At 49.6% G+C, this 21,452-nt stretch overlaps 1 protein-coding gene and 1 long non-coding RNA gene across 3 annotated transcripts in view; both read right to left on the minus strand.

Moving 5' to 3' along the window:
* Positions 1 to 477: 477 nt before the first annotated feature.
* LOC119250380 (uncharacterized) lies at positions 478 to 4,008 on the minus strand. 2 transcript variants are annotated; one of them, XR_005126273.2, is made up of 3 exons: positions 3,905 to 4,008; positions 2,758 to 2,930; positions 478 to 929 (listed from the first exon to the last, which is right to left on the minus strand). It is a non-coding gene; the product is annotated as an uncharacterized LOC119250380 (long non-coding RNA). The 2 variants fall into 2 exon arrangements; XR_005126272.2 differs by having other exon boundaries at positions 2,758 to 3,341.
* A 9,374-nt stretch (positions 4,009 to 13,382) lies between these two features.
* COTL1 (coactosin like F-actin binding protein 1) overlaps positions 13,383 to 21,452 on the minus strand; it is a 40,863-nt gene continuing 32,793 nt past the window's right edge. Inside the window, exon 4 of the mRNA XM_037516269.2 lies at positions 13,383 to 14,681. Coding sequence (XP_037372166.1) covers positions 14,571 to 14,681 — 111 coding nt within the window. The 3' untranslated portion in view covers positions 13,383 to 14,570. The remainder of the gene's footprint in view (positions 14,682 to 21,452) is intronic.

A 21,452-nucleotide genomic window follows, 5' to 3' on the forward strand; every position in this document is an offset into this window, starting at 1 on the left:
TGTGTGTTTACAAAATGCTAAGACCTGTTCCCAGCCCCTTACAGGTGTCACCTCCTTTATCCTCACACCCACCTACAAGGCAGCCTCTCTTTGTTATCCTTATTTTCCAGACTAAGCAAACTGAGACCTCTATCAGCTACACAGTGGAGATCAGTGAAGCAGGGATTCTAAACCCAAGTGGGGTGGATGCTGCTTTATGTTCTTCAAACCACTTTTCTGTGGGGCTCGAATGAAGCCTTATTATGACGGGAGAAAACGCCCTCTTACCAGCAGCCTTTTTATTTATAGATGGAATGATAAATCTAAAAATAGTAGACTTGTTTTCTCTCTACCCAGAAAATTAAGTGAATCTAAAACCCTAGTTAGATATGAAGACTGTGTAATAACACAGCAAAAGCTTATGATGAAGTCCAAAATGCATAATATATAATTTATGCAGAGTGATATTGCAAATTTGTAAACAAAAAAACCCAAAAAACAAACAACAAACAAAAAACCACATATGCACAAGGGAGAAAGAGCTAGAACAAAAGATGCAAAGATACTATGTGTTTGCTTGAAGAGGCCAATTTTTTTTTTTTTCTTTTCTCTACTTTCTGAATTTTCGGTAATGGGATTATAGTTCTTTTATAAAGAAAAAAGTTATAAAGGCTTAAGAGCAAGACAAAATACAAATGTAATCAATCGTAGGCTATTAGGACTCATAGAGAAGGTCAAGCCCAAGCTGAGCTGGCCGCCAGCCGGCTGAATCTGCCCAAAGGATGTTTTACTTGGCTGAGTCTGTTTAAACAAATATCCGTTGCTTTCTGTCACTTTACAGTAGGGCGACTTCAGATCAAACCCATTTTTCTCTGAAGGCCGGTCTTCCTGTGACGCAGCAATTCCACTCCTGGTGGATTCCTCCTGGGGCCAAGCAAGAACCTGTGTATCTTTTTAAAAAATACGAAGTAATGTTAAGGCAGCTGCCCAGGAGGTCTGGCTTCTCTCCATAACTGGATTCTAGACTAGGAAAGGGCACATTTAGCCCTGCTTCTAAAGACAGTGTTTTATTAGCCTCCTTGTTTTGAATAAACTTCCTTTTGTTGGGCCCATCTCCCTAACAAAACCTCACAAGCTGCTGTGTCCTTGGGCTTCCCAGTGGCCAGCAAATCTTATGGTTATTTGTCCCTCTGCAGTGCTAGGGATCAAGAAGAATCTGAGACCCTGCAATGGAGATTAGGGGAGGGGTGTCTGAAAAGACGAGGCCCCCAGTGTATGGGTTGGGGTGTTGACAGAACAGTTGGGGGGTGAACTGCAGTGTTCATGGTTTGCTGTCTGACCTTGGACAAGAGTCTTCTGTTCCTGGGCCTATTTTGTGAAATGAGGGGCTGGACTCAGAGGTGCTCAGCTCCCTTGCATGGAAGCTCTATAGACCCAGAGAAGCCCAGCCTCACTCATGGGCTTCCACAAGTGGCCCTGGCACCCCTTCATGTAGCTAAGAGGGCGAAAGAGCAAAGAACAGCTCCATCCTGCACCTTCAATGGCTTTTGTTCACCAAAGCAGACGCAGAAGCGCCCTCCAGACATTCATACTGGGAGAAACTAGAGCTTTTAAAATGTGGATTAATTCCAACACTGAAAATTGGGGGATTTCATATAAAATCCAGATTTCTGAAAACTCTTGAAATACTAGATGATCTGGTAAAATTGAGTCACACTCCCAATGAGGCGAGGTCAGCTGTCACCTAAGGGGGAACACTTGCCCTGCAGGGCACCCTAGTCCCTACATGGGGGGCAAACAGCCTGGAATTTCTTGGAGTGTGGGCCTTCCAGTTTTAAACCCAGACAGTCCTGGGGGAAAGTGGGTTGGTGGGTCACCCTGGTCCCTGTCCAGATCCTTTATCCCTTGTTAATTATAAGTTAATGACATGTTAATTCTATATTAATCACAACCCCATCTCTTTGCCCCTCTAGCCCAGACTCAAGTTGCCTTTATCATATGATGGCCCCACCTGGCCTCCACCAGCAGCACCCATGTCTCTGCCTGGAGACTCTCTCTGGTTGTGGGATCCACTTGGCCCACCTGTGAGGTTGCTGAGGGCTAGCTAACACTTAGAGGTGCCCTGGGCCAATGCCAAGGCCCTGGAGAGCCAGGAGGGCCAACACCAACTGCCTTGATCTTGGGTGGGGAGCACTGCAGGTATGTCCTGCTGGGTGGCTTCCAAGGTCCCTAGAGGGACCAAGTGTTGCCTGTGGGTGTCATTATCTCCACAACCCTTCCTATTCTAGGCTCTTTTCTTCCCTGTTTCCCTTTGCCCCCAAGTTTCTTCTCTACCCCAGCACCTCCAAAATAAACTCTTTGCACTAAATCCTTGCCTCAGGTTCTGCTGGTTGGGGACCAAACCAAGTCAACCAAGAAATGCCCAGCACCCAGAGTCAGGCACATGTAGATGCTCAAAGAGAGATTCTGGAAAAATCAGGTCCAGAACTCCTTTCCCTTGGGGGATGAAGGCACCCTGCTGATGGAGACACAGTGTGCTGTATGTAAGCAGAGAGACAGGCTTTGCAGGCAGACCTGAGTCCAGTCACATTCATGTACCTGACTCAGGTTCAGAAGGGCCTCATCTGTGGCTGGGGCATCGTAGTCACTCACCTGGGAAGGGACATGAAGATGAGGGAGCGTTCAGGTCTGGCATGGGGTCAGTATGTTGTTCTTATGATTACTGGTATCCCGGACCCCCCCCCCCAGGGGTGTGGACACCTGGGGGTGTGGACTCACCAGCAAGAGACTGTGGTGCATCCACCAGAGTGAGCCCCATTCCTTCACAGTGAGACTCACTGGCCATAGCTATCTGCACTCGACTGCACATTTCCAGTGACTGGTGCAGAGGCAGAATTCTGAGAGGAGCCCAGGGAACATCCCAGAACAGTTTCTGGGTCTCAGGATAGAGCCTGGCAGGGAGGTAAGAGATCGTGGTGATGGCCCAGCTCTAGAGACCCCAGTTATCTATCCAGCAGGAGGCAGCTGTGGAAATGACATTGAGTGGGTATGAGCTCCCTCCACGGTTAGTGATGGAGACACTCCCCGCATGCCCAGGGCTGGCAGCCATCTGTCTGTGGCCTAAACATCATCTTCCACTGTGACTTTTAAGGAATTGAGATCAGAGAGTCCAGTGTTTGACTTGTAAATTCTCCATGATTAGCGTCCCTGGACCTCAATCGGCTCATCCTTTAAGTGCAGACAATCCTTGAAATGTGACTTAAGCAGTTAACTCCCATGACATGTCCAGCACATCAGGGCATGCAATCAACACTGATCCCGATCCTGATTGACATCTCCATGGAAAAGGCTGCATAGCATCCCTCCAGGATAAGAAGGTAAGCAGAGTTCCATTAAAATGCTTGACACACAGTAGGTCCTCAATCAAAATGGTAGCTGCTCCTCCTACATTTAGAGAGTGGCTTCTTGCTCCATTCTCTAAACCACTCCACCCAGTTCTTGTCTCCTCACTGAGGCTTCAGGCTCCCAGAGTTCCCAGCTCCCCCTACCCAACATACATGCAACCTGAGACCCTAAATCATGTAAGGCAGCCCTTTGGGCCATAATGACTTATCATCATCAGGAGGAATCTTTAGAAAAACTTCCAAGCAGGAGCCAGGTTTTAAGGTCTCTGAGGGCTCGTTAGAGCCAGTAGTCCCCAAAGCCTGCACCTCCCCCCTCCCCAGAGGTCCCCCTCGCTCCCCCTGGCACCACCGTCCCTCCTTCACAGCTGTGACCTGAGCTGCTCCCAAAGGCCAGGCCTTAGCAATGGGGTTTCATCTCAGCCCAGAAACAGCCCCTGCCCCAAGGCCATCTCGGCACCATTCACCAGGCTGGAAGGTCAGGACCCTCCCACAGCATCTGTTCAGGAGACCCATAAATCTACCAGAACAATCCCTGCCTAGGGCTTCTCCATGTCACAGGGTGGGGATGCTAGGCCCAAATGGGGGGCCACAGATGCTCCAAGAAAGCTTTTCCTCAGATGCCTGCCAGTGCTATGGAAACAGCACCAAGCACACAGACAACTGAAGAGAATGTTCTAGAATCTTAAAAGGGCCTAGCAGGAGGCATCTGGGCCTAGAGATGGAACCAGGGTATCTCTCCGGGTTTGTTCAAACTTCCAGCAACCTGGCGACCGGCTGTCCCCACGCACATCTTGTTCTCTGGTAAGGGAGCCAGCCTGTGGCAAAAAGACTCCTGCTCCCACAGCCCCACTTTCTATGAAGTCCAAAATCAGAACATCCTCTCTAAATGAGATACCAACCACTTATACATAAATACCCAAATTTGTGGAAATCAGAAGATCTGGGCGCACGGGAGCCTTTGTGGCAGGACAGCTGTCCTCTAGCAGGCTCCTCTGCCCCGGCCACAGTCCCTTCCGTCTCCTGGACACCCAGCCTCCCTCCCTCCTTCCTCAACTCACTGTGCTCTGTTTCATGCAGCAGATATTTTGAGCAACCTTATAAGGTGGGCAATGTTACTGGTTTCATTATTCGAAAGAGATGAAACAGACTCAGAGAGGTTTTGCAACTTGCCCAATGTCACACAGCAAGTGAATGGAAGAGTCAGAACTAAAACCTATCAGCTACCATTGTTCATCTTTGATTTTCTTTTTAAATGAGAAAAATTCCCAGTTCCTAAATGCAGTTGTTTGGCACAGAACCGGTCCAAAATATGGAATGCATAGGGAGGTGATAAAAGGAATGTTTTGTGGGGGAGGAACCCAAATGTACAGCACTAAATGGGCCCTGTGCTCCCTTGCAAAGTTAACATTCCATACTAAGAGCATGCCTACTGATCCCTATTGTCACACTGGAGGTGACTCCCTGGGGTCCCAGCTTCTCGAAGACACTCAGCCACCCCCACCCCCAGCAACCCACATTATGGTCCCAGAGTTGTCATAGCAACTCCCCATTGGGTCTATTTCAAAGGAATAAAGGAAGCATCTTCTGTCTCTACGCTATTGTGGCAATGAAAAGTAATTCCTACATTCATCCAACAAATATTGAAAAATGTCATCCAGCGGTGGCAAACTCAAATGCTTATAGGAACCAGGTATAAAGGAGCTGATGTAAAAGGTTGTGGGGTTAATTGGAGAGTTGGGGGCTATAGAACACACACACACACACACACACACACGTACAGGCAGTCATAACTCAACCCCAGCCTCTGAGTGAGCTGCAAGAATGTAATCCTAGTGTGACTGGAGTTTTGGATTTGTCAGGAAATGTTAAGAACTGGGTTTTTATATGAAATCTTTTGATCTTTGAATATTGGCAATCCGTTCAAAAATTTCTGGGTGCTGTTGTACAGGTCATGCACTGCACAACTCTGCGGTGCCCAGGTGCCCAGTCTCATGTATATTCAGCCAGCAGTGCCCCCTGCAGTTGTGCTGTGGTAAACTGTGCGGCCATACAGGCAGTCCGATCACATCAGGGGGGCCAAATCTGGCTTGTGGGTCACCAGCTTGCCAATTCCAACTCTAAATGTCTATCAAGCACCCAAGTGATGGAACAGAGAAGTTTGATGAAGTCTGATCAGATGGGGTGGTGAGATGAAGTGAAAGGATAGGGGAGGTGAATGCCCCTGGGGTCTGGAGGGAGGTAGCCTTGTGGTGGGGGTGGGGGAGGGTGGATATAAATAGGCATTCGGGAACATTCCCCTCTTTTTAAAAAAATTATTTTTATTTTTTTTATTTATTTTTTATTTTTTTTAAAGATTTATTTACTTATTTATTTATACAAGCACTGGGTACAGTCAGAAGCGCGGGAGGGTGAGAGAATTCACCAGAGCCAGAGCGGGGAGCAGAGCAGGCAGAAGGACCGAAGTACACTGCTGAGGGGAGCAGCGGGCGGCAGGAGAGGTCTGCGCGCCATGTGGGACCCTCCTCCGGTGGCCGGGGAGCAGCCGGGGATCGAACCGGTGCCGCAGAGGCTGCGGGCAGCTTGGCAACCCAGCGCTCAACCCCTGCGCCACCAGGGAGGCCCTATTTTTTTTTTATTTTTGCATAGAACTGGAATGTAGGTTAAAGGTGGGTGGTGGTGATGGTGAGAGGATTCACCATAGACAGAGGGGGGAGCAGAACAGGCAGATCGACTGAAATACAGTTAAGGGGAGCAGCGGGCAAGACAGGAGAGGTTGCTGTGCCATATGTGGGTCACCTCCCTGGCCGGGGATCAAACTCAGGCAATATCAGTGATAACGCTGACTTAACCCCTAGGCCACCAAGGACAGCTGCAGCAACCCCTTCTTGATCTTTTAGACCAACTTAGTTCTTGGCAGCAACCAGCCTCATGTCATTGGTGTTTGATCTTTAAACTCATAACTCACCTATTCAGCAGCAACTGTCTTTTCTGTTTGGGGAGGACCTCTGTGAGAACTGAGCACTTTTTCCCTTAGCTTCACCTGCTTCTTCCCTCAGTTCTTCAGAGGAAACCACCTGTTCCAGAGAGCAGTGTGGCATGGCAATGTGAATTCTTTTGTCTGTTTTTAAAAAATTCTAAACAGCTCTATTCCAAACACGAGAAAACAAGCCTGTGACACAGATGCTTACATTTTATTGTACATATTTCCTTCAACTCTTTTCAAAACAAATGAAGCCTGGTAGACACACCTGGAGTCTCACCTGACACTTGGCCTCCCTCCCCAGGCCCCCCACTCATTCTTAGGACATCCAGTATATTTTTACTCCTGAGCCTATAATCAGAACCAACAAGTCATTATTTCATTTGAAACCTCAGCTCCGGGTTAGTGTTCTGTCTCCTTTATCATTCTGCCAGCTGCCTTTCACCTCCTCCTTTATGCACTGGGGTTTGGGGCAGCCCCCCAGCAGCCCCTCAGCAGCACCTGCACACACCCTGGAACTGCTGGAGAGAGCCAAGCTGGGAGCATGCCACAGCCCCATATTCCCCAGAACTGACCCGGCCAGATTATATTCCATCCCTTTAAAGGGGCCTCTTTACTCCTTACCTCTCATCTACAGAGGCAGCTCCCCCAAACCAAGGATGGAAATGGGCTCCCTCCAGGTCCAGGGCGCCGGCAGACAGAATAGCCCCCTCCCCAGGTTCTCAGGCCAACCCCAAGGGGACCCACAGATCTCCAAAGGCTGAGTCCTGTCCAGAGTCTGGACCAAAGTCCAGAGTGTAACCTTGGCCTCAGGAGGACACCTGGCCTGCTTGCCCACCCAGGGAGCCAAGGCCTCACAGCTGCCCCAGCCAAGAGCACACCTTAGCCCCTGCGGTGTCTGGAGACTCCTCCAGGGACAAAAGGGAGTAGTCACAGCAATGGAGTTAAGGCCCTGGAGGTGAAGGAATTAGATGGGTGCACAAGTGGCCAGATGGGGGTGGGGGTGGGGCTCATATATTCAAGATACACACCTGCCCTTCAGGGATGGGACTGAGGCAGAACCAGAGGTGGGAGCCAGCTCCCAGGTGCGGGAACCCAGGAAGTCCCTCCCATCCCCCCCCAGTCTGGCCTCTGCTTAGTTCAGAGCAGACCAGGTTTGACCCTGGGTTCTGTGCATAACTTGGAGAGCTGCCCCTGCTCCCTGCTCCTGGTTCGGGCAGAGGGGACTCACAATTGCTTACTGATCACCTCCTATGCTCAAGGCAGCAGGATACCAAATCCTCCCGGTAGGGCCCCAGTTAGTGGGGGACGGGGTAGCCAGTGGGGAAGCAAGTTTCCTGGGGCTTCTGTAACAAAGGACCATAAACTGGGTTCCTTCCAACAACAGGAACATATTCTCACGGTTCTGGAGGCCTGAAGTCTGAGATCAAGCTGTTAGCAGGGCTGTGTTCCCTCCAGATGTCAGTGGGAGGCTCCAGGGAGGGTCCTTCCTGCCACATCTAGCTGCTGGGGGCTCCAGGCTTGTGGTCCCCTCCCTCCAGCCTGCCTCTACCCAGACCTGGGCGCTGCCCCCTCTGCCCGTATTTAGTAAGAGGCCCAGCACCCCCTCCCAGCCCACCCTAAGTCCAGGAGGGTCTCATGTGGAGACCGTTAACTTGGTCACTTCTACAAAGACAGTTTCCCAAATAGGTTCCAGAGCATGATGTTTCGGGGACCACTTTTCAGTCTGCTACAGAGCGTGGGAAAACCCCCTTAGCAGAGCAGGTGGGCACAGAGCCTAGTCTGTCCTGAGAGGAAAAGGGAGGACACTGAGCAGGGGGTTATGTCTGGTTGGAGATACACACAGGTCCCCCCAGCCCAGGAAATTTATTTTTTTAAAGATTTATTTATTTATCTATACAAGAACTGGGGTACAGGTCAGAGGTATGGGGGTGAGAGGATTCACCAGAGACAGAGTGGGGAACAGAACAGGCAGATTGACTGAAGTTCACTGCTGAGGGGAGCAGTGGGTGAGTCAGGAGAGGTCTGCTGTGCCATGTGGGTTGCTCCCTGGCCGGGGATCGAACTCTTGCCGCAGTGGCTGTGGATAGCTTCTGAGGTTGCATTTTAACACTTTGCGCCACCAGGGAGGCCCCCAAGAAATTTAAACTTGATCTTTGGCAATAATGTGCTGAGGTGGGGGTGGGAGAGTAGCAAAGGGCTGATAAGGAAGGAGCTGCCATTTGGGGAGCTAAAGTCTCTTCTAAATTTAAGATGAACTTTTCTGGGGTAGAAAAGCATGCAGTGAAAGCATCATCTTGAAAAGAAAAAAGCTTGAAAATTGCTTTTCTCTTAGTGTCATGCCTTAAGAATTTATAGTCAAACAAAAACAAGGGTCACAGGCCCCCAGCTGTCAGGCCCGTAGAGGATCCAGGCAGGGGTGGGATAAAGGGGGGCAAAGCCAACAACTTAAAGGGGTGTGTGGGGTGACCAGCTTGCTGAGATTCTCCAAGTCACGAGAGGACTTGGCAGGTATCCCCTGTGGCAGGTATCCCCTGTATGAGTCTTTGTGGGGTCCTGTAGCCCAAATACCTTCAGCCTTTCTTTTACTCTGTCCCCTGAGATGCGAACTGCCCCTGGGCTTTAGAGGCACATCCACACAGAGGAGCAGGGAGATGGGTGGGGACCTAGTACCCGCACAGCTGTCCCCACATCAGAGTGGAGGGGGCACCCGGGTTACAGCCAAGTGTCACTTTGCGCCTGCCTGGCATTCCTGTGGACATCTGGGGGCGCCTGTGCTTTGTCCAGATTCTTGACTTCTCTGGGTCTGGGATGACAGTTTGTGTGTTCTGACCAAGACAAGGAAAACCGACCTTTGGGCTACTGCACCACTACAAGGCACATCCCGGGTGTCTTCCAGAGAGGTCCTACAGGTCCAACAGGCCCCAGGGGTCATCGGTGGCCCCACAAGACATTAATTTGCTCTTGTCTCGATTGAGAGGAAAATGTATTCGTGCTGTTGTGGGCCCTCGGCCATGATGCGTTTGGCTGCCTGGAGAGATTCCTCTTTGTTCCCACGGCAATATCTGGTCACTCTCTTACAGCCAGGAGGGACCACTTGCTGAGGGGCCTTGCCCTGGCCAAGGGCAGCTGGGGACCCAGGAGAAGCTAACCGTCACCTCATCTTGGGCAGAACGTTGGAGCTCACTCATTCATTCATTCCTGTGGGCTCATTCATTCATTCCTGTGGGCTCATTCATTCATTTCTGGTCAGACCCTACAGCATGAACTCGTGAAAATATGCTTAAGTCCAGGACTGCCTAGGGTCACATTCTGGCTCAGCCACTTGTTCGGGGAGGGGTCAGGGACTCTTTCTGTTCACCAAGGCTTGGTGCTGTGTCCCCACCCCACACTGGGCATAGCTGCATGTCTTGCTCTGGCTGTTCCTCAGAGAGGTCAGACCTCTTACCTGAGCTCATCCAGCCTGTAAGTGGGGGAGCTGGATGAACCCCTCCACCTTGCCCAGCGCTGGCTTTCAGTGTAAGGGCCCCGTCTTCATCGGGGGGTCTGAGATCCAGGAGTCAGCCTGTTCTGGGAAAACACTTCCTAGAGGCACTTGGGTTGTCAATGCAACACCTGCCAAACCCAGAGTCATCGTGATGGGCCCATGGGTGGTGGTGCTGGGAAGCAGGCTGGAAAGATCTAGATGATTCCACTGGTGTCAGGCTGGAGGCTGTTTAAAACCCAACACTTCCCCAACTCAGCCCTCAAAACAGATGTCAGGGCGATGCTGGGGTCTGAATGTTTGTTTCCAAAATCTGTATGTGGAGTCCCAGCACCTAAAGTGATGGTGTTAGGAGGTGGGGCCTTTGGGAAGTGATCAGGGTCTGAGGACTGGGTGCTGTAGAGGGGTGAGTGTCCTCTTGAGACCCCTCTTTTAGGGAGGGATGAGCTCCCTCATTCCTTCCAGTTTGATGACATGTAGGTGACCAGAAGCGATCCCTGGGTGACCAGATGGCCCCTATCCCCACTTCTCACCTCCTGGTGTGAGAAATAAATGTCTACTATTTATAAGTCACCCAAGCGTTGGTGTTTGGTGACAGCAGTCGGATGGATACGGCGGTGAGGACCACCAACCTGGGTCTGGTTTAGGGCGAGGATACTGTAGCTCTGCAGGGAGGGACGCAGCCCCTACATCCGGTGATGACCACTGACCTCAGGCCTGATCCTCGCTACCTCCCGCCCCAAGTGAGTCATGTCTGCTAGTGACCTTCTGAGTTGTGGGGCTTGTGTGTGGTTTATAAGAAATGGGAACAGGAAGCAGCAGGGGCTGTGATGAACAAGGAGCACCCATGGGGGGCAGGGAATAGCAAAGCTTCTCCAGAGCTGAGATCCCCTTTCCAGCCTCAGAGAGCCCCCTGGAGTGCAAAGCTGAGAAACTGAAGCCTTCCCAGGGGTGCAATCAGCTAGGAACAGCAATCCTCCCCTGGGATCACACAGAAATAGGCTGCAATTATTGGCTTGGTTTACTTCAGAGCTTGCCTCTGCTCCCAAGTCCCCTGAGGGCGAGGCACCCAGGACCAGCACTGCCTCTGGGCATAGCACATGTTTCCCTTAAAAGAAGGCCATAGGAGAGCTGGCCCTCTCCCCATTTTCCCCCCACTGGAGCTCAGCTCAAGGCAGATGCTGCCTGCCATGTGACCCCTGAAGCTCGGTCAGAAAAGGCCAGACAGCTTCCTCTTGGGTCTGTGGGCAGGCTCACTCTGGGGACGTGGCACCCTGTGTGAAGTCAGACAACCTTGAGACCATCCAGCTGAGGGGCCACAGCCCTGCTGAGCCCCCACCCCAGACCACCAGCATCAGCCGCTGCCACATGAGAGGGCCAGCTGGCGGCAACCACGAGAGACCCCTACTAGACAACCACCCAGCTGAGCCCATCCTGAATCCCCACCCCACCGAGGGCAAAATAAAATAGGGGTGACTTTATACAACTAGATTTGGGGTAACCAGAAACAACTGTAGGTGATCAACGAATAAGGAATTCAAAGAGTATCTAAGCAAGAGATTTGAGTCCCAGCAGTTCATCCACAACCCCTGCCAGGCCCTGCTGGAGGCCAGACTGGGGTGCTAAGGCCTTGGGCAGACACAGGAGCAGGGGGAGGCAGGTATAACCAGTGGGGTTGGTCTTCCCCAAAGCATCGGATAGAATTTCCTTAATGTGCCTAGAGTAGGCCTCTGGTCACCTTGATATGGGACCTAGAAGTCAACTGAGGCCCTGTGAGCCTGAGGGGGAGGGATGGGGAGGGGTGGTCCGTTACCATGACAACATGGATTGTTTTATCAATATTTTGACTCCAGCGAGATCCTGAAGGCTAGGAGAAATCTCTCCTTACTATCTCCTTCATCCTTCCCTAATTGAAAGAGACTGTCACTTCTTAAGTTTTTTCCCAAGAGGAGAAATAGTCACTGCTCCCCCCTTTATGACCTAGAAAAATGTAGTTTAGGGGAGTTTCACCCAGGTTTAGGTATATGAGTGAACATGTCCTCTTGAGAAGTTCATCTTTTTACTTCCAGAGTGGAGATCAGCACTTCTTTGTCTGTCATATGAAATTTACCCCCTCCATGATACCCCAGGTCCCTAAATGCGGGGTAACTATCCCTGACTGTCCCATTAGTCTTTAGAATTCACAGTCATGAAAATCCTGCTTATGTATGTTATTTTGGCTTTTTTTCCCTACAAGTCTGTCTGATGTTAGTTTGTTCATCTGTCATCCTCAGAGGAACCCAGATGGGATGGGAAAATATCTCCCTAGCCGCCACCCCCCCACACTAGTCACCTCTTAGGTGTTAGTTATGGGAAGACAGAGATGATAAAGGCAAGGCCTGTGCCCTTGAGGAACTCACCACCCATCAGACACCCTCTGATACCCCAGCAAGGCCTAAGCCACAGCTTTTGATTAAAACCAGGCTCTTAGACACACAACCCAACTCCACCCTCATTGCTCTCCTCCTCAGCAAGCACCCTCAGCAATGTTTGTCCCCCTTCCCCTACTTCACCCTTTCTCTCCTGCAGTTCTCAGCTTAGGTGTCACCTCCACAGAGACGCCTTCCTAGATGCCCTGACCAGGTCCAGCACCTGGCTTTTCTTGACTGAGAGAATTCCTTCCAGAGGCCAGGAAGTCAGAGACCTAGTTTGGCTCCCTCTGTTCTAAGTACTGGAAAAGCTGGGGCATGCTGAGCTAACCAAACCTCGTGCCAGCCCAATGTAATGAGGACATCTTCATAATCCTCACTGCTCCTCCAGCTTCCCGACCTATCACAGTAGGTAATAGTGTTGCCTGTTTTGCTGATGAGAAGCTGAAGTCCAGAGAGGTTAACTAACTTGCTTAAAGTCACACAGCCATGAGCAGAGGAGCAGGGGTTAGAACCCAGATGTGGCTGGGGTAGGCCTGTGTCCTTGTGGGCAGCATCGCATGTCCTGGCTGCACCATGCAAAAATCCTTCCAGCCTTGCTCCTAGCTTCAGCTCTCTCCCACTTCATGCCGGCTCTTCCAAACCCAGTTGTCTGCATCTCTGAAACGCCTCCAGCCTCATCGTGAGTTCCCACTAGACCTGGCATGCCGGAATCCAGAATTTCAGCTCAGGAAAAGCTCCGAAAGGATGTCATGGCCCAGCTGAGGAGGGTGCTTCAGCTCAATTTTTCCTGAAAAGAAAAGGGTACTGGCTGCTCTAGAGATATTCTAATTTGCTGTTGCTTCACTATCACAAATCCAGGCCCTCCTTACTCCCCTCATCAGCCACAGATCCAGGGGCCTCAGGAGACCTGGGTTTGAGTCCCATCTCTGCCACTTCCAGTTGGGTGTCCTCGGGTGCATCTCTGAGCCCAGTTTCCATAAAATGGGGCCCCAAACAGCACTTATTCCTTGAGGTTATTGCTACAAATTAAGTAACTGAATATGAATGAAGCTCCATGTAGGCTGGTTAAATTAAGCCTGAATCCCAAGACAGCTGCCTCTACAAGACAAGCCAGACACACTTGTTTTTTGAAAAACAAAATCAACATTTATTCCTGTATCTTTTGGGGGGCAGATGGTCACCCCCCAGCACAGCACAGGTTTCTCCCGAGTGTAATGAGCAAGGAAACAAAGAAAAAGAACGCTATAAAATGTGCCCATGACGAACTAAGCCAATCCCATCTTTCTTTGAAAAGAGAACAAGAAAATCCCTTTGCATGTGTGGTGCAGACTGAGAATTAAAACCACAGAGTTTCTGGTCCCCCCAAGGCGGGGCTACTGCTCACCCCACAGGGAGCAGGCCCTGGCCTGGCCGGCACAGCTGTTGGCGATGGCCCTTCCTGACCGTCCAGGGTGAGTTCCAGTTCTAAAGTCCCGTCTGCCCATCGGGCCATGCTCCCTACATTACTTTGGGAGCCCCTGAAGTGAACCCTGAATGATCCTCCCATCCAGTCTAGACTCAGACCTTTGCCTCCTCTCCTGGCCTTCAAGCGATGTCCATCAAAAGGCCAAAACGGGCCATTTCAGACCACGTGGCTTTGCCAGGCAAAGTTTTAAGGCAAATGTTCTCTCTGTTCTGAGTCAGGCCTAAACTTCTCACCACCAAGCACCATCTCTGTCGGACATGGAGCTTAGGCAACTTTGAGTGGGGTGTGGGGAGGGGCCTGGGGCATGCTCTAGTAGCTCTGAGCCTGAGGAAGGGATGGATGTGTGGGCCCTGAAGACGGCCATCTGGCACAGCCCCTGGCACCTCAGTGGCCAGTAGGCCAGAGAGACCAAGAAGGCGGCACTGGCCCAGCAGCAGCATGAGGCCATGGTGGAGGCCGGGCAGGCGCATGAGCGACTTGCCAGAAAAGGGGGTGACTGCAGGAGGCACCTTAGATCTGATGATATGCATGACCTTGGCATCAAAATGATTTTTCTTTAGAACGAAAAAGAGAGAGGATAAAAAAACAAGAAGATAAAAGAAAGATGTTCAATGAGCTTCGTGAGATAGGACACAACAGGGCCCAGGAGGGAAGCGGGGAAGGGAATTGGGTGGCAGGGTGGCAGGCGTTGCCTCTCATTGGGTCTCCTCTCCCTGGTGGGTGGCAGACCCACCTAAGAGGTCCCACCTAAGGTCCCACCTAAGAGGTGGGCTGGTAGCCGAGGGAGGGGTCCCCTCTCCCAGGGAGCAGGCAGATGACTTTGGCAAGGGGCGGGGGAGGGATGGGGTTACTCGGCCTGGGCGTCGTAATTGGCTCCCCCCGCCTTCTTGAGCTCATTCTTGATGAAATCTTCCTCCAGCTCCTTCCGATCACTGATCACAAACTCTTTAGCGAAATTCTGCAAGAACAAAAACAAAACACAGAGTTCCTGGTGAGGAGGGACAGCAGCTAAGCATTGCCCAGGCAACATGCCAGGAAATCTTGGCACCTAAGATGCTAAGAAATAATCAAAATGGAAATTGGGTGACAACGTGGGCTGGCAGGGAAAAAAAAACAAGATGTAAGAAGAGATGGGAAAATGGGGGAGGGGACCACTGTGCAGTCCTGGGACCATGGACCTGGGCCAAGGTCACATATGGGTTTGAATTCTGGCTCTGTATTTCATGGGCGTGTGACCCTGGGTCAGTGCCTTCACCTCTGTGTGCCTTTTCATCTGTGAAAACCATCATGTCAGGAGAATAACAGAAGAGGCTGGAAAGGCAGACTGGCAAATGTTTAATCCTAGACTCTCAAAAAAAAAAAAAAAAAAAGAGGAAAAGGGAAGAAATCCAGGTTTGTAGCTTTTGCCCGTTTCTATAATGTAAATAGTCCCAGTGTGGTCATTTCAAGCTACAACATGACGTCACCGTGGGTGGATTTGGTATGAGATGCATGGCTGGCGTCATAAGATGGTATGAGCTAGCTCTCGCCCTGGATGGTAAGGACACCATGAAGGCACATAATTGTGTCTGGGCTCTGCAGCTACACTCAGTTACTTGTTTTCATTCATTTAACAAGCACTGTCCCATGTGTTGGGGCTACAGTGAAGGGAAAAATGGATACGATCACTGTCCCCTCATAAGGGGTGCAGGTTCTACTATAAAACCTACAGCTGAGGCTCAGTAAATGTTGGTGGCATGAAGGAGGTTATCTGGCTTATCAGATAACTGGGCCATGAAAACTAAAGAGTTATTTCAATATGTGAATCCTAATATGTCAATAAACAAGAAAAATTTCAGGTGGGTGATAGATGGGAACACAGAGAAATCTACCAAATACAAGTAACATGTCTGAAGGTGAGATATACCCTATGTAAGAAAAGTCCACAGAGAAATAATGTCAACAATTACCAACATTTATTGACCACCAATGTGTTCACATACTGCCACTGGACATTGGCAAACTTAATTTTTAGAATCCTTCAATACGACCCAACAATTTTCTCCTGAAGATGCACCTAAGAGAAATGAAAGCATACATCCCCATAAACTCTCATACACAATGATCAAAGGAGTAATTTCACAATAACCATAAAGTGGAAACCACCTAAATGTCTACCCCCAGATGAATGGCTAAACAAAACACCATATGGTCTAGCCACATGGTGAAATATTAGTCAGCCATAAAAAAGAATGAGGCATGGACACACCTACAACCGGATGAACCTCAGACCCATCATGCTACGTGCAAGAAGCCAGACATTAAAGACTACATATTGTATGATTTCATTTATAAGAAAAGGTAAATTTATAAGAGAAGGTAAATTCATAGAAATAGAAAGCAGATCAGTGGTTTCTAGGGGCTGGAGATATGAACAGAATATGACAGAAAGGTTCTAAAGTGAAAATTTGGTGATAATTGTACAACAATGTACATTTACAAAAAATCTCTGAATTATATACTTGGAATGAATTAATTTTGGGATATGTAAATTATACCTCAACAAATCTGATTTTTAAAACACTTGTAAGTTGATCAATATTTGGAACTAGGTAGAGGTGAGGGTTGCAAAATGTTGTGAATGTACTAAATGCCACTAAATGGTTAATTTTATGTTGCCTAAGCTGTACCTCAATTAAAAAAAAATAAGAATACAAAGAAAGGTTACCACAAGGACAGAGCAAGAGAAGGCTCAAGTTCAAGGTTTACAGTATAAAGACAAACCTGTTCCATGCCAAACCACCAAGAACACTCCTATGGGAGGAGAGGTTAATATTTATTAGGGTAGCTAACATGTACCAGGTGCAGCCTCCTACATGGTCTATTCAGTGTATTAGCTTTTGGATTTTTTGAGAGATAAGATCCGCAGGCTGGGTTCAGAGAGACTGTGTAACTTCCCAGAATGTATGTCACCAGTGCAATGAGAGAATACAAGTTAGATGTAAAAACCATAAAGAAGAACCAAGAATGAATGTGTTTCTCAACCTTGAGCCCGGCAGTATGGGGGTGGGGCAGAAAGCCACCCAGGAGGAAGCAAGAGCCCCATACAGAAGGAAGTCCAAAGTTCCTCTGCTTTGTGATAGCTATATATGGCAATCTAAGAAATAAGAGTGCTCCTGTTTGTGTCCGTTGGCCATTAGAAGAACTAGATTAAGAAGTAAGTCAGATAAGATCTAAGAAATTTACAGTGAAACTGTACAGTCAGTCCAATTTAAAACCACAATTACAGAAGAAGTCAAATGATAGCCAAAATAAGGAGCAAGCCAGGTCCTGAACACACTAATGCAATAAATGTAAATGAGCAAAATTGCCTTTTAAAAAAAGCTGTGTGTCACACTGCAAAAACAAAAGAAAAACCGAACTCTATGCTGCATACCAGAGACACATTTAAAATCAAAGGTTTACCAAAAAAATGATTCTATCAAGACCAAAGTATGTAGAAAAGCAGCCATATGACCTCTGGGAGAGTTTAAAAGCAAAGTGACTCTAAAGAGATAAACAGAGCCATTAAACATGAAAGGGTACCCTTCCCATCAGCTGGGATCCTTTTCTCTCTAACCAGCAGGAACTAGAATTAGACAATCATTTTGCCTGGAGACATGTTTTGATGTCACCGCCTAAAAGACAAGTAGCTAAGCATTCCAATTACTGTCCCAAAGCAAAGAAAGGCCACAGATCAAGGGCTTTGAACCAGCTTTCAGTTACAAGTCCTGTATAATCCCAACATTTCATGTCCAATTCATGCTTCGGGAAATACCAGATCTAGATTGTGCAAAATTAGGGGTCCTATATCAGGACTGATGAAGACCTTAGCATGCCCAACGATGTGGTGAACTGCCCATGCTCTGGAGTCCATTACAACCCCCAAATTGTTTTTGGGAAGGTGCCACACTCTGCTCCAGATGTGGGTGGGATGATGGTATACAGAGAGCCTAACTGCCCTCACCTGTGGGCTGGCTCAGGGCTGATACCTTGGGCTCCCGTACCCTGTCACTCATGATGTGATCTGGCTCCCACTGCAGCTGGGCGCTGTCCCCAAGCTGGCCCAGAGAAGGGGATTTATGGATGACACCAAGGGGACAAGCCTCTTGCCCCCCCATCTCCAGCTCTTCCTTCTGCTCAGCTTGTGACTCTGCCCACCTGATCATACCCCCTCCTTTGCCTGCAGTACCTTCCAGATAAGGTGTCTGTATCCCCACTCAACTTCTCCCTCGTACTAGCTCCCACCTATCACCTTATGGACAGACCCGTCAGGTACAGGGAGGTGTACCCGTCAGGTACAGGGACAGTGACAGGACAGGGAGGTAGACAGCAGATGAGGAGGGCCCATCACAAATGGTAGTAACATTCCTGATGCAGCCAGGAAACCAGGACCAGGCACCAGGCAGGGAACCGCACCCGCCCTCCCAAGGATGAAGGGACAGCAAGGAGGTGATGCCCTGTGGTCCTGTCAAAATTCCCTGCCACTCAAGGATGCTTGAGCACCCCAGAGGCTGGAAAGCACCCCAGAGGCTGGAAAGGAGAGCTGAGGCTTTCTGTTCAGAGTATGAACTTGACAAAAAGCCCCCCAAAGGTCTGTGTCAATCTAAAACCCCCACCTGGTCCACCTCCATTCCTTTCCATGGCCAGGCAGAGTGCTCTGGGGAAGACATGTAACTGTCTTTTTTTTGGTGAAGATTTATTTATTTATGCAAACAAGAGTTGGGGTGCAGGCCAGAGATGCAGGGGGGTGAGAAGACTCGCCAGAGACAGAGTGGGAAGCAGAACAGGCAGATGTACTGAAATACACTGCTGAAGGGAGCAGCAGGCAAAGCAGGAGATGTCCACTGCACCATGTGGGTCAGCTCCCTGGCCAGGGATTGAACTCCTGCCGCAGTAGCTGCAGATAGTTTCATGGTGCTGTGTCTTAACCCCTTGCACCATCAGGGAGGCCTGTAACTGTCTTTTTTAAAACAGGCAGAAACAGCAAAAAACCTTTCACGTGGGCAGCCAGACCCTGAACTGGAAGCCATACACAAGACCGGAAGGTGCCTGCACAGACTTGTGCTAAAAGACACCAAGAGCACATCTGTGCAAAGCCTCCAGATCACACCCCCACGCACCACCCAACCTAATGGGTACAGAGGCAGGTGACACCCAAGGCTGTGAGTCTGGGGCACAGTGGGCTGCCAGGCCCACAGCAACACTAACCATGTAGAACTTGAAATTTTCTAGCAGCCATGTGGAAAAAAAGGAAAAAAGAAACAGGTGACATTCATTTTAACAGTATTTAGTCTAATTCTATATATCCCCCAAACTGACATCTTAACATGTCATCAATACACAAAGCGATTCGGGAGATGGCTGCTCATTTCTTCACTCTAGGTCTTTGAGAACACTGCGATTCTCAGGCACACACAGCAGCACACACTTCAAGAGCTCAGCAGCCACCAGGGCTGGGGCCAGCACAGGGCTGTTAGGACAGCGGCTAGAAGAAGCCAGAGGGCCCATCATGAGACATTATTGCTGATCTGAGTCAGGGCTGGAAACCAGCTGTCTTTGTCTGAGTGGTGGTTTTGCAGGTATATAGGAAAACTCTACATGTACACCTCATAAGATTGTGCTTTTTTTCTCTATGTAAAGTTAACCCAAAAAAATGGGGGAGGGGGGAGATAGAACTGAGAGTCCTGACATTCACTCCTCCATTCAAGAGAAAAGCAGCAAGTAACCCAGAGAGGGGGAGCAATTCATCCTGAGGCACACACCAGCCTCGTGGTGGGGGTGGGGGGCCTGGGGACAGGTGTGGCCTGCCTTCTCTCCTCCATTCCAGGCTGCACCCCCTGCCCCCTTTATTGGCATCTCTCATATCCTAAAGGCTGCCAAAGTCAAAGTCACATGTCTTCAAAGCAAAATATGCCCGTCTGGGGGCCTGGTCACCTGGGGTTCTAGAAAGATCTTCTCAGTCATGTTAAGGAATACTCTGTCCCTGGCTGACAGCCTCCAGACGGAGGACTCTCCTTTTCCTGCCACAACAGGCCTTTTCCAAGGAAAAGTCAGCTAAATCTGACTCCAGGACAGGCTGAAGACACACATTTTTATACTATGGCTTAATGCTTGAAAGATGTAGACAGACACCTTACAATTCCAGAGGAGAGCTGGGTTAGGAGCTGGGGCTCTATACCTGGCTGAGCCTCTTCTTTTTTTTTTTTTTAAAGATTCATCCATTTTATGCATACAAGAATCAGGGTGCAGGCCAGAGATGTGGGGGGTGAGAGGATTCACCAGAGACAGAGCAGGGAACAGGAACAGGCAGATTGACTGAACTATACTGCTGAGGGGAACAGCGGGCGACTCAGGAGAGGTCTACTGTGCCATGTGGGTTGCTCCCTGGCCGGCCAGGGATTGAACTCGTGCTGCAGTGGCTGTGGACGGCCCCATAGGTTGCATCTTAACCCCTTGCGCCACCAGGGAGGCCCAGGCTGAGCCTCTTATCTGCAAGGCAGCTTCAAGCATAGCAGACATATTTTTCCTATCTTAGATTTTAAATCACCTCACTTTCAAATAACCTCACTTTTCAATGGCTCCCAATGCCTGGGTCTAAACCTCAGTTTTGTCCTGCAACTGCTGGCAGTGAATTTGGGCCAAGCTGTCCACATGCAGCTCCAGAAGCCCAACCTCCCAGGGGCTCACGCCCCAAGCCTCAGTCTCCTCACCTGCAAACCAGGATACAAGAGGACCTATGTTCTAGCGCTGTTGTGAGACCTGAGGAGGGTGCTTGTGCACATCAGTGCTCCGATATGATTAGGCGATATTTTAAATGATCTTTTTTTAAAAAAAAAAGATTTATTTATTTATGCGTATAAGAACTGGGGTATAGGCCAGAGATGTGGGGGGTGAGATGATTGACCAGAGACAGAATGGGGAAGAGAACAGGTAGACTGACTGAAGTACACTGCTGAGAGGAGCAGCAGGCAAGACAGGAGGGGTCTACCTCACCATGTGGGTAGCTCCCTGGCTGGCTGGGGTCAAACTCGTGCTGCAGAGGCTGTGGACTGCTTCATAGTGCAGTGCTAAACCCCTTGTGCCACCAGGGAGGCCCTTAAATGATCTTGGGTCACCTTCGCACTCAGGATTGTTGGGGGAGCCTCAGAAATAGATATTTTCTGGAACCTCAGAGTGAAGGCACAGTCTCATCCCATGTTGAGTTCTCCTTGTCCAGGTTATTTTTAAATGAAGTCCCAGGAAATCCCCGGAATTACCAAGGCAGGGACATTAACTTCTCCACATCTGTGCAGTTGGCACAGTGGAAGAAGCCTGTTGGGGTTTCTATGTAGATCAGGTGGGTCTACATGGAGAGCCTTTCTTGTTACGTGGTGTCAGCAATGCACTTTTTTTTTTTTTTTTAATAGAGGCATGTTTTTATTTATTTATTTGTTTGTTTGTTTGTTTTGTTTATACATGCACTGGGTACAGTCAGAAGCGCAGGAGGGTGAGAGAATTCACCAGAGCCAGAGTGGGGAGCAGAGCAGGCAGAAGGACCGAAGTACACTGCTGAGGGGAGCAGCGGGCGGCAGGAGAGGTCTGCGCACCATGTGGGACCCTCCTCTGGTGGCCGGGGAGCAGCCGGGGATCGAACCGGCGCCGCAGAGGCCGCGGGCAGCTTCGCAACCGAGCGCTCAACCGCTGCGCCACCGGGGAGGCCCAGCAATGC

This window comes from Talpa occidentalis, unplaced genomic scaffold, assembly GCF_014898055.3.
Source record: "Talpa occidentalis isolate TD23 unplaced genomic scaffold, MPIMG_talOcc4v2.1 talOcc4.17, whole genome shotgun sequence".
NCBI lineage: Eukaryota > Metazoa > Chordata > Mammalia > Eulipotyphla > Talpidae > Talpa > Talpa occidentalis.